General features: G+C 43.6%; 1 protein-coding gene across 2 annotated transcripts; it reads left to right on the top strand.

Moving 5' to 3' along the window:
* The first annotated feature begins 2,194 nt into the window (after positions 1-2,194).
* smyd5 (SMYD family member 5) lies at positions 2,195-10,841 on the top strand. Of its 2 annotated transcripts, XR_007381340.1 has the most exons (14): positions 2,195-2,310; positions 3,434-3,542; positions 3,704-3,843; positions 4,511-4,632; positions 5,484-5,553; positions 5,817-5,921; positions 6,160-6,222; positions 6,504-6,574; positions 6,690-6,796; positions 7,257-7,313; positions 8,072-8,166; positions 8,573-8,643; positions 9,665-9,888; positions 10,119-10,841. XR_007381340.1 is itself a non-coding variant. In XM_048971385.1 (13 exons), exons 1-13 carry the CDS (start codon positions 2,218-2,220, stop codon positions 9,807-9,809), a joined length of 1,248 nt encoding a protein of 415 aa, XP_048827342.1. In that variant the 5' UTR covers positions 2,195-2,217; the 3' UTR covers positions 9,810-10,841. The 2 variants fall into 2 exon arrangements, 1 of the variants encoding a protein (XP_048827342.1); XM_048971385.1 differs by having other exon boundaries at positions 9,665-10,841.
* Positions 10,842-11,038: the final 197 nt, after the last annotated feature.

Below are 11,038 nucleotides of genomic sequence, written 5' to 3'. Positions count from 1 at the left end.
GGACTTTGTTTGTATCTGTGCACTTTACGTACTTTGCAACTGAATGCACATGGATTTCATGGATAAAGTTTATCTTATCTCTCTTAATATTGCCAAATTCATAGTTAAAATAATTCAATTAGGACATGTGAAGGACCATACTCTCTTAGGACTGCAGATAATGAATAGTTCCTAAGAATACTTCCACCAAAAAGTAGATCTGAAGTCAATGACATCGCTGTAAAATAAGGCAAAAATAATGTAGTTAAAATATTTCTTTCTGAAACGATATAAACAATGATTTAAAAAAGGTAGATTATCACACTGTGGAATATTATGTTTGAGTAGCATAGACATTATAATAACAGTGTTCTGCACACTTTTATATATAGAGAGAATTGGCACCTCTTCTTCCAAGCTACCATTAATATGTGAATGATATACGATTACATCCGTCATAAAAGACAAATTGACAATGATTAAGTAAAATGAGTCTTTAGTATCCCTAAAGTATTAGTGTTTTTCCACGTTTGAAATTGACCTTGCATACTGCTATACATTTATATGCACACCATGTCAATGTCTGATTAGGTGTCATCAAGTGGTCTGGTGATCCCTGTGAGCCGCGCCCTTAGTAAATGACTTCAGAGCGAATTAGCTAAACAACCTCCAAAGGGGATAATCTAGAGGGTCCAGCATGGCTTTGTACCAGAGAAAGTGGACAATATGGCACAGTGAGCCCCAGCAGCACAAGGAGGTGGCCTGTAAAGAATCAAAGGTGGTCTCCATGGCAACAGCCCAAACAAAGCCAAGACATTCTAAAGGTACAACGCCAGACACAGTAGGGAAGGGGGGGGGGGGGGGGGGGGGGGGTTCTACCCCCAGCTTACATCTGCGCCAAGCTTTTAGTGCCCATTAAACAGACCTATCTTGGTATGCAGAGACAAACAAGGATTTGTGCGCTATGCTCCGTCGTCCTTTGGCGTTTACCACAGTCCCTGGGCTGTAGCGACACCTACTGGTAACAAATGCGAGATCTTGAAATCCCACGAACTTAGTCCCTTTAATATCTATCGAACAAAATAGTCTAACTATTAAATATTAAATATTTGTAACAATCTGTTTAAACTGCATTTAACAGCTCTATGTGGAGTGGCAATAAATATTTTTCTTATAGGACTATATAAAATCTAAAGGCAGTTATTAACCTCACTATCCCTACAAACTAAATCAGTTTGATCTTTAAAGATAATTAATCTAGATCATCCAAACTCTTTAATGGTTAAGATGACCATATTGTAGGATTGTAGTGGTGCTGTGTGGGTGGGGGGGTGGGGGGGGGCGTGTTTGGATAGTTCCAGGGGCCCCTGAGTGTGAGCGGCCCTAAAAATTGTGTAATAGCATAGATTGCTGTGACTCTCTGCTTGGCTGGCATCTATTGCTGTATCTTCATCTATTCTATTGTTCTATTGTCTTTATTCCCAATGTTGTAAATTGCCTTGGGAGGAACATCTGATAAACTGAGAATAATGCATTCAGATTATGTTATTGCAAATGACAAAAGTGTAATTCTTAAAGACTGATTAACATGAAGGCAAGGCAGCAATGGAAGAGTAGCAGGAAAATAATGAATCCAACAACAGTTAAGTTTTTACTGAGCAGCGTCTAACTAGTTTGGCAGTCGAAGTGGAATGACACGTAAACCTAGTTTCTATAAACCATATAAACATTTTTATCCAGTTAGGGACAGTGCACTTTTTTTCTATCAACTATTTTTTCTCTCTCTTTCTGTCTATATCAATATTAGACCATGCTTTAGCAACTGGGTCAGAATTAAAGACCACTTTGAGTGACATAATCTATCACACACAGGGATCTCAAAGCCTAACCATGTGAGGTTTCACTGCACATTATATGTAGTTCACAATTCTCAACCCATAGGAGTAATTACTTTAACCAAAGATAATAATTCCATTTATTAATGACTTAACTTAATTAAGTTTACTTAAGTCTCTTCAAACCAAGATCATTGATGAAATTATGTATACCTATACTAACAGGATATTTAGCTTGTTTGAAATTATGCCAAGTCCATCCATTGATTAAAACAGATTAGAACTTCAACAAAACACACAAAGTACACTATGCAAAGATGAAGCTTCATCGCGCATGCGTAAATTTTCCGTTTTTTTTTGTCAAATACCAACGTCATTGGGTCAAAGGGTGAGCTCAGCAATAATGGCTGCCCCCATAAATGACATGTTTTCTTTCTGCGTTGAGCCTAGCAGAGTTTGCAGTTATGTGGAGGTTCGCCCAGTGGACAAAATTAAGGTGAGGGACAAGTAAGCACGTATGTCTGAGGAGAACTGAAGGATAAAATAATGCGGTAAAGTAACACTTGGTGCGGAGGGTGAGCTGTCTGTCCGAGCATGCTGTCATTGTGCGGCACTGTGACATGATCTGCGTGGATTTGATAAGCTGTGGACTTATTCGGTGACTTCTCGACTAAGCAAACTTGAACTGCAAAGTGTGATAAATACCGTAGCTACAGTAATATAAAAGAAGGCATGTTGTTGATGGATTGATTATATATTTTCCAAGGAATGAGTACTTATTTAGCGCAGGTAAATACATATTGTAGACAATAGCTATCCAAATATCACCCAAAAGCTATACGAAGACAATTCAAAAACAGGGTATTAAAGTGTGCATCATTCAAAAGTATAACAAGCTAATGAACAGAAATACAACAGGAGTTATCCAAATGATTAAAAATTGTAATTTAAACTGTTCATGTCGCAGCTCTAATCGTTCACAAAAGCCGTCGGAAGTGTTTCTTCTGATCAGCAAGTCAGGGATTTGGCAGTATTGCAGTAGATTAAAAGGCAGCACTACTATCCCTATAAAATTGACCATTCGAAAGTAACGCGTAACTGATCAGTAAATGACCCTCCCAAAAGCGAATCAGAAATTTGTACGTATTGGAATTTGCACTGGAAACACAGAAAATGGATTCGGGACTCAGTCTCTTTTGGATAATTGATGTTTTTTTCGGTTTCTTAAGTAAGCCAGAAGTATTTTGTTTCCATGCATTATTTACAATAAGGACACGTGAATTTGAGCAGGATGGTGACTCGTTGTGTGTGGCTTGTTGCATCACACTTCCATGGTTGGAGGAATCCCAAGTCCACTCTGGGTGTTGTGTGAGTTTTCTCTCACACTTTATATACACACACTTAGGTGAATTGGTGACCCAAATGATCTGTAGTTTATGGATGCTTACCATAAGCTGGTATCCCATCCAGAGTGTACCCTGGCCTTGTGTTCTGTGTTGCCTGGGATGGCTCCAGACCGCCATTGTAACGTCATCCAGGATCAGCAGTTGGATGATGGATAGATGTCATTTGGATGTGATACTCCAGAAGGACTGACATTTATAATTGTTATCATCCAGGGAAAAGGTCTGTTTGCCAAAAAGATCATCTGGAAAGGAGAAACCATCTTTGTAGAGCGCCCCCTGGTGTGCGCACAATTTCTCTGGAATGCCAAGTACAATTACCGAGGTGAGTGGGTAGTGAGGGCCCAAATGTGGATATGAAGATCCTTAATCTCAGAAATGTTGGGAATTATTGATATAGTTCTATGGCTATTGCAGGTTTCTTTCAGTAGGTTGGAAATATTCTTTCCTGCTCTCTGTTAATTTTCACTGGCTTGTCTTTGGTAGCCTGTGAGTACTGCCTGAGGTCTCTGGAAACTGCTGAAGAGAATGCCAGGCGTCTGAGTGGTCTCCCCAGCCTCCTGCTGCCCCACCCAGAACAGTGCCTGGTGCAGCCTGAGCGGCACCTGCCGTGTCTTCAGTGCCAGGTGCGTTCGGGGCCTACACACTCCAGGCAATGTACTGCTGGGGGCCTTTACTAGCTCCTGGCGATGCACTGTCAGGGCCTGCATGCGCTCCTGCCCAGCGCGCTTCCAGCGACACGCTGTGAGGGGCCTGCATGCGCTCCTGCCCAGTGCACATCCATCGACATGTTGTTGGGGGTGTGCATGCGATCCTGCCCAGCGCACTAATCTGCTGTCAGGGGCCTGCATGCACTGCTGCTCAGCACACTTCCAGCAACAAGCTGTAAGGGGCCTGCATGCACTTCTGACCAGTGCGTTTCCTTGCTGTTGGGGTTCTACATGCGCTCCTGCCCAGCACACATCTCAGCTGTCGGGGGCCTGCATGCGCTCCTGCCCAGCACACATCTTTTTTACCGCTGAGTAAGAGATTCGCACAAAATCTTTTGTGCACCCATCCTGTCTGTGTGTGTACTGATGGTCTCTAATCTCTTGACAATGTGTGTTTTTGTAAACATTTTTAAAACAGAGCTTATGGTGGGATTAGAATCGGATGTTTTAACTATTCAGCAGCAGCAGTTAGAGCAGTAATGTGGAAACCTTACATACAGTAAAGGCTAAATGCTCCAGTTCAAGCTGTCCTTCGCGCTTCTTGTTTAATGCGGCTCACTGCACATCTCCCTCCTCTCTGAAGGTGGTGTACTGCAGCAGCGAGTGTCGGCAGGCTGCTTTGGAGCAGTATCACAAGGTTCTGTGCATGGGCCCGTCCAGAGAAGACCCAGAGCACCCTCTGAACAAGCTACAGGAGGCATGGAGGTGGGCTCTGACCGCTGAGCATTGCAGATGGTCCCTGAGTTACGAAGGTCCAACTTGCGATTTTTCCATGATGATTGCGATACGCTAAACATTGTAAAATATTGTAAGATTTGCAGCCAGGCATCGCAGCATATGAGGTACGATACGTTGGGACACTGCGGGGATGTATGCACCCCCCGCCCTGTGATGCCTCACTCTGGCCAAAGACTCACTGAACTAAGTTGTATCAGTGTTAGAGTGCCTATTTTTTCCCTCTGTATTAAGTGTATTATACTGTATTAAAATGCATTTTTACCTTATGATTTTTTTTTTTTTACCTTATTTGTCGGAATGTAACCCGGGGAGAGGCTGTATAATAGTAACTTACTCACAAGCTTTGTGTTCTCTCCTAGTAATACTACACATGATTTACTCTTTTTCTAAAGCTTTATATTGTATCTATTAATTGGTTTTCAATTATTGCTTCTTGGGGGTCATTGGTGACCCAAGACTCACAATCCAAGATCCAAGACCGTCACTTAAACTGCATGCTTTGGGCTGGGAGAGGGGCCCCATGCAGAATCCACCCTCAGCCAGCATCAGTGCTGGAGTTGGGCTCTGTTAATTCCTGCCTCTCCCATTATGTGCCTCCTGTAAGTAAGAGGTCTGTATCAGGTGTAGGTAAAATATGAAGGGCTTCTAGGTTGATTTTTGCTGGTCTGTATCTCTCTCTTTTAATAGTATACATTTTTCTATGCTTGGTGGTCTTGTGGCAGATGTTCGTACCTTTCAGACATTTAGTGTATAATTTAACCAGAGTAGCATCACACAGGTGCCCCCATGAGTGTGACTGTGCTCCCTCTGCCTCCTAGGAGCATCCATTACCCCCCGGAGACCTGCAGCATCATGCTGATGGCTAGAATGGTGGCCTCTGTAAAGCAGGTGCTGTATCGCGTCGGTGCCGCTCTGCCTGCCGTCCCTCTTTCTTTTTGACACGTTCCCTTGTTCCCTTTCATGCTTTCCTGTGACTCTGCTCCTTCCTCCACAGTTCTTCCTCTAAACATCTGTCGTAGGTGTCATAACACATTTGGTAAAATGTTCATCGGGTTGCAACTAGAATTTGTTCCGTCTTTTCTTCGGACTTGTTCTTCTTGCGGCGTCTCTTCTGTTATTGCTTACGATTGCCTCCCTTATGTTGCCTGCAGGCGCGAGATAAAGGCCATTGGCTCAATCTCTTCTCGCAGTTCTGCAGTCGCACTGCGAACGAAGAGGAGGAAATAGCCCACAAGCTGCTGGGAGAGAAGTTTCAGGTGAGCGCCCCCTGCTGCCTGAGAGCGGAGTTGCAAGGCCCCATATTTCAATTTACTGCCCCGGTTTCTGGGGCAGCTTGGCTACTGGTAACAAAGTAATGATCAGATATGTACGCCTTAACGTTGTTATTAACAGAAACCACAGTCACTACATTTTATCTGTTTCGGTGTGAGTACTGCTGGTACTGTGCTGTGGTCCTGTTCCGGACATTTATCGATGCTCTCTGTGCTCCTCCAGGGGCAGTTAGTGCTGCTGCGGAGCCTCTTCGCTACAGCCTTGTATGATGACAACCTGAGCCGGGTGAGTGTCTGCATCTGTCAACAATAAAGCAGTTGAAGGAGTAACAGCAGTGAGGTGTTGATTGATTCCACCAGGAAGCTCCTTGTTTGCTTGGATACATTAGTAATTTGATGGAAAGAATGTCTGAAACTGCGTTTTTGGAATGAGCTTCTGTATGCGTAGCAGTTTATAAACTCTAGATGCAATTTGAAACCTTTCCTTGTTTTAACTTTCTCTCTCACATTCAGTATAGAGACCCAGTTTTTTTCAGGAAACTATTTTTATTCCTTTTTTTGTCACAGTGGTTTACTCCTGAGGGCTTCCGGTCCCTCTTTTCCCTTGTGGGAACCAACGGACAAGGCATCGGCACCAGGTCTGAGCCAGCAGGCCTGCCATCCATTTTCACCTTACTGCTGCCCCTTGTAAATCTGTGCCGTGTGTTGCAGCCCTGCCCTGTACGTTCTCACCTAAGTCGCCATCTGTTCCAGCTCCCTCAGTCAGTGGGTCCATGGCTGTGACGCACTGGAACTGCCTGCCCAGCAGAGGGAGCAGTTGGACGCCTTCATCGACCAGTTGTACAAGGACATTGAGAAAGGTCGCTGCGTACAGCACCACATTTGACATGTCTGGGCACAGATGTGAACATGGTCTTTTATTTACATATACATGAACAGTTAATGATGCATCCAAACTCGCTGTGGAAGAGTGTTTCTAAGCCTGGTTCTTGGGGATCCCCCTAGACAGTTCATGTTTTTGCTCCTGTGAGCTGGGAGGGAGCAAAAACATTAACTGTCTGGTAGGGTGCAATAACGTGGATTGTCTCAGGTTCCCCAAGGACCGGGCTGAGAAACACTGCATTTATGGAAGCCAGATGCCCGGTTCAGGCTTACAGTGTGATGTCCTCAATGAGGCTGAAAGATGGAACCTCACCACTAGATGCTGTTATAAGCCAGTGCTCCAGATTGTCCTGCTTTTTCTATGTAGTATCAGCGGCGCAGTGTGTCATGGTCATGGCAGATTGACGGTGGAGATGATGACCATCTTTACCTTCACAGAGACTGGAGACTTCCTGAACTGCGAGGGATCTGGTCTCTACCTGCTCCAGAGCTCCTGTGAGTATCACGGCATGCACTTTCGTCATCCTGCCCCATTGCTGCTGTGTTAGGATGTCAAAGATGCTCAAAGGGGACTTTTGACTGCACCAGTCTGAAATCTTGTTGTCCATTTTAATTAAACAAATGGCCTTGTGTTACCGTTTTTTATGATGTATGATTGACATGCCAAATTTTTCATCTTCCACAGCTCAGAAAGGTTTTTTTTCCCCACTTGAGATATAGCGCCTTTTCTGCATTGCGGGTAGCAAAAAAAAAAAAAAGGTGATCAGAGCAATTTCTTGTGAGCTATTACTTTTTTACCAGTACAAGTATGTGGCCCCATTACAGCTTGTTGTGAAATTCCAAGTACTTTTTCATGGAAGGTGTGGCGTTGATCTGACAACAAAGGAACCAATCTCTGAAAAGTCCCCCAAAATACTTTACACCTTTTAGACCATTTTATAGATATTGCAATGGAAATTTGTTGATTTTAGAATGGAATGATCCTATTGTGGTATTGCTGTGTTCAGTTTCAGTATGATCAGTAAATTTAGGTGTCGGTTTTTAACATATCAACTACATTCATTCAATCATTCCCTCATTTTAGTCAAATGCAGTTGCCTAGCTATCTCTAGGGTATGATCTTCAAGTCCTTAAGGAGAAAGTGCGAGGTTTAACGCGCCAGTGTTGATTACTGGGGCACTGCATTATTCTGAATGTCTGGGTTGCACAAACGGCATCATCTTCATTTGGAAGGTGTGTTCCCTGTTGTCTAGGTAACCACAGCTGCCTGCCGAATGCTGAGGCCTCTTTTCCTGAGAACAACTTCTTTCTTCACCTCACAGCTCTCTCTGACATCAGACCTGGTGAGGTGAGGACTGGGGCTCATGGGATTATGAAGTACAAGGGGAGCATCTACTGCAGGCCTTAGAGCCGATGTACTTAAGGATCGAGTGATCAGTGGGTGTGCAGCTGAGATGGTTAAGACTTCAGTGAGTGGCTTTGTGTCTGGACATCCACTTTGTCTTCTCAGGGTGCGCATCTGTTTCCTTACTGTCAAATCATATAGGGAAAAAAAATGAATTTGTAACCAAAAACTGGTGTAGAAGTAGAATGCCAGTTATGGTTGGTAGTAGTTGTAATTAACAAAGTTTTCAAGCTGTAGTTTTTTTTATAAGTCTTATTGCTGATGAATCGGAGCAGTACAGAGCATTGAAGGTTGATCTGGTACAGGATGGTGATGTTCATGGATCCTTCCATGTCTCTCCTCATTCCAGGAGATCTGCATTAGCTACCTGGACTGCTGTCAGCGAGAGAGGAGCCGGCACAGTCGTCTGAAGATCCTGAGGTGAGGCTCGTGGCTGCCGGCGTCACCCCATGTCTGTGAGCTTTACAGCCGGCTTCATTAGCGCCCGTTCAGCCAGATTTCCTGTCACCATGGTTCTGGCTCCATATCAAAAGTGTACAGCCATAGCTACATGGCTGAGGAGGAAAATGCCTCATTGCACTGGTGTCAGCCTGGGGGCCACGACACCATCATCTCTTCTTCCAAACAGTGTTGGAGATTAATGGGGGCAAAATGGCAAAAATGCCCCTAGCAACTGTCATCGAGGGGCAAGAATTGCTCCTAAGATTTCGAGAAAATATGTTTTTCACCAGTTTAGGCCAATATGCTAATCATTATTATTTTTTTTTTTTATTTCCATTTTCTTTCTTCTTCAAACAGAGCTGCTGTTCACACTACATTCGTACATAACATTACGTAACGTATAACCGTAACTACATATTACTATGTAACACTGTTCCGGTAACGGGCAGAGGCCAGTTTTACTTTTTAATAAAGGCGTTCATCCAAAAACAAGCGGATCTGTGATAGGGGCGTGGCTGCAGATCGTCTGCTTACCTATGACCTCCCCACCCGCCATCAACAAATTTCACAGTTGCCTAGGGCTGGACAGTATATCAAATTATCATGGTATATCGAGATATTTACATAATGAGATAGTGTTTATATCGATATACCTTTTATTCTGTATTAAAACCAGTAGTATTACTGGTTGTAAACACAGTGGGGGCTTTGGTCGTGACGTTGCACATACTCAGAACATTCACAACTAAAATCAGACTTTTCAGTGTCTCACGGGGTAGCTGATGTAGCTGAATTAAAAACTTAATGCATTAATTGCTGCTTTTAAAAGTTGCCCCGAGATCCGGGAAAATGTTCAAAAAGCAACAGAACACAAGAGTGGCATGTGTAGTTTGACAGCGATGAGCTAAAACATGCAGAATTGCTGGATGTCAGGAGGTTATTATTTGGCCAGAGGTTGGACAGATGTTTCACCTCCTCTCCTTTCTTTCTTTCTTGTCAGGGAAAATTATCTGTTTACATGCTCCTGTCCGAAATGTGCGACCCAGATGGACGAGCCTGACGTGACCTCTGAGGAGGAGGAGGAAGATGAAGCAGAGGGTGATGTGGAGGGTGATGAACTGGAGGATGAGATGACAGACGTATGACGGGAGGATGTGTCCTCACCCAGTCTTAGCGGGTCCTTCTTCATGTCCTCCTTCATGGTGCTTTGTAGGGGTCTACATGGTGAGGTTACCCTCCTCCCCCAGTTATAGACCTGTGACCCCTATATTAGACACGATACCCCTCATTCTAGGTCAGATCTGCCCCCTTAATCGACTCAATCTTCCTTGCTTGTGCAGGAAGCTCATCTGTTCTGGGGTTCAATTTCACAGCACATTTTGAACCTTCCCGTCATTGTCCCTGACCACCAGGGTCAAATCCTTTCCACCGTTGTCTTTCTCTCCCCTCTTCAGTTCACGTATTCTGTCACACAACATATCCAATGAAGAAAAGCTCCAAGGATTCAGTCCATCTCCAAGGCTTTGCTCTGTGGGCTACACAGTGGTACAGTAGCAATAATGCAACGATTCGGTGACATGACCATCTTCTGATCTCGGCTTCTACTAAGCTCTAGAAGCATGACCTGCTTTGGCACAAATACAGTCTCAAATTATCCTCAAGATATAACCGAGGTGGCTGATGATGTCTTAAAATCATCTGGTCGGACACCAGCTGGATGCATTCAGATCTGCATTGCAACAGAGTAAAACTAGGCTTTTGATAGAACAAACTTTGACACCTCTGTATGTTAAATTCAACCTTACAGCAATCCTGTAAAGCTACAAGAACCTAATTTAAGGTTTTTTTTCCTCATTGATGTTGTATATGGCATGCCAATCATTGGCATTAAAGTACAGGAATCATTGTTTTAGTTCTGAAGGCGGATATGACCTCTGGTCTCTCTGAGGGCTGCTAATACTTCCAACCACAAGATGGCAGTGTGGCTGAAGAAGGCTTGTATCAGGTGCCATCAGTCTTTGTTGTGGAGACTGGGGGTTTTCAGGTTCTGGCCTGTGCAATAATTTAAGGAACACCAGTATATGTTGTTGGTAACAATCTGTGGCTGACATTTTTATCTCTGCAGCTATCAGTGTAACTCAAACCTTTCATAAAGATTTATGCTCAACTCAGTGTGACCTTTGTCTGATGTATTGTTTGTGGGGTAAAGATTCAGTCTGTTGGAAAAACAACCTAAGCCAGAGAGTTGCTAAATTTGGGGAAACATTTCAGGATGCTTGAGTGACCCCTACACAGGATAGGGGTAATTATTTGTAAGTGTTTAGTCCTTATCCTTCCTATAACTTTTTGAGATGCTTTTAGGTCTTTTTAAATC

This window comes from Brienomyrus brachyistius, chromosome 12, assembly GCF_023856365.1.
Source record: "Brienomyrus brachyistius isolate T26 chromosome 12, BBRACH_0.4, whole genome shotgun sequence".
Lineage (NCBI taxonomy): Eukaryota > Metazoa > Chordata > Actinopteri > Osteoglossiformes > Mormyridae > Brienomyrus > Brienomyrus brachyistius.
The sequence above is the reverse complement of the archived record's forward strand: the minus strand, read 5'-3'. Positions and strand labels throughout refer to the sequence as shown.

What these genes read in the sequence shown, in the direction of transcription:
- smyd5 (XM_048971385.1), top strand. Translation starts at nt 2,218, where the DNA reads ATGGCTGCCCCCATAAATGACATGTTTTCTTTCTGCGTTGAGCCTAGC. An exon ending in GCCCAGTGGACAAAATTAAG is followed by an intron (nt 2,311 to 3,433) that starts GTGAGGGACAAG and finishes GTTATCATCCAG; the next exon opens with GGAAAAGGTCTGTTTGCCAA. An exon ending in GGACAAGGCATCGGCACCAG is followed by an intron (nt 6,575 to 6,689) that starts GTCTGAGCCAGC and finishes CATCTGTTCCAG; the next exon opens with CTCCCTCAGTCAGTGGGTCC.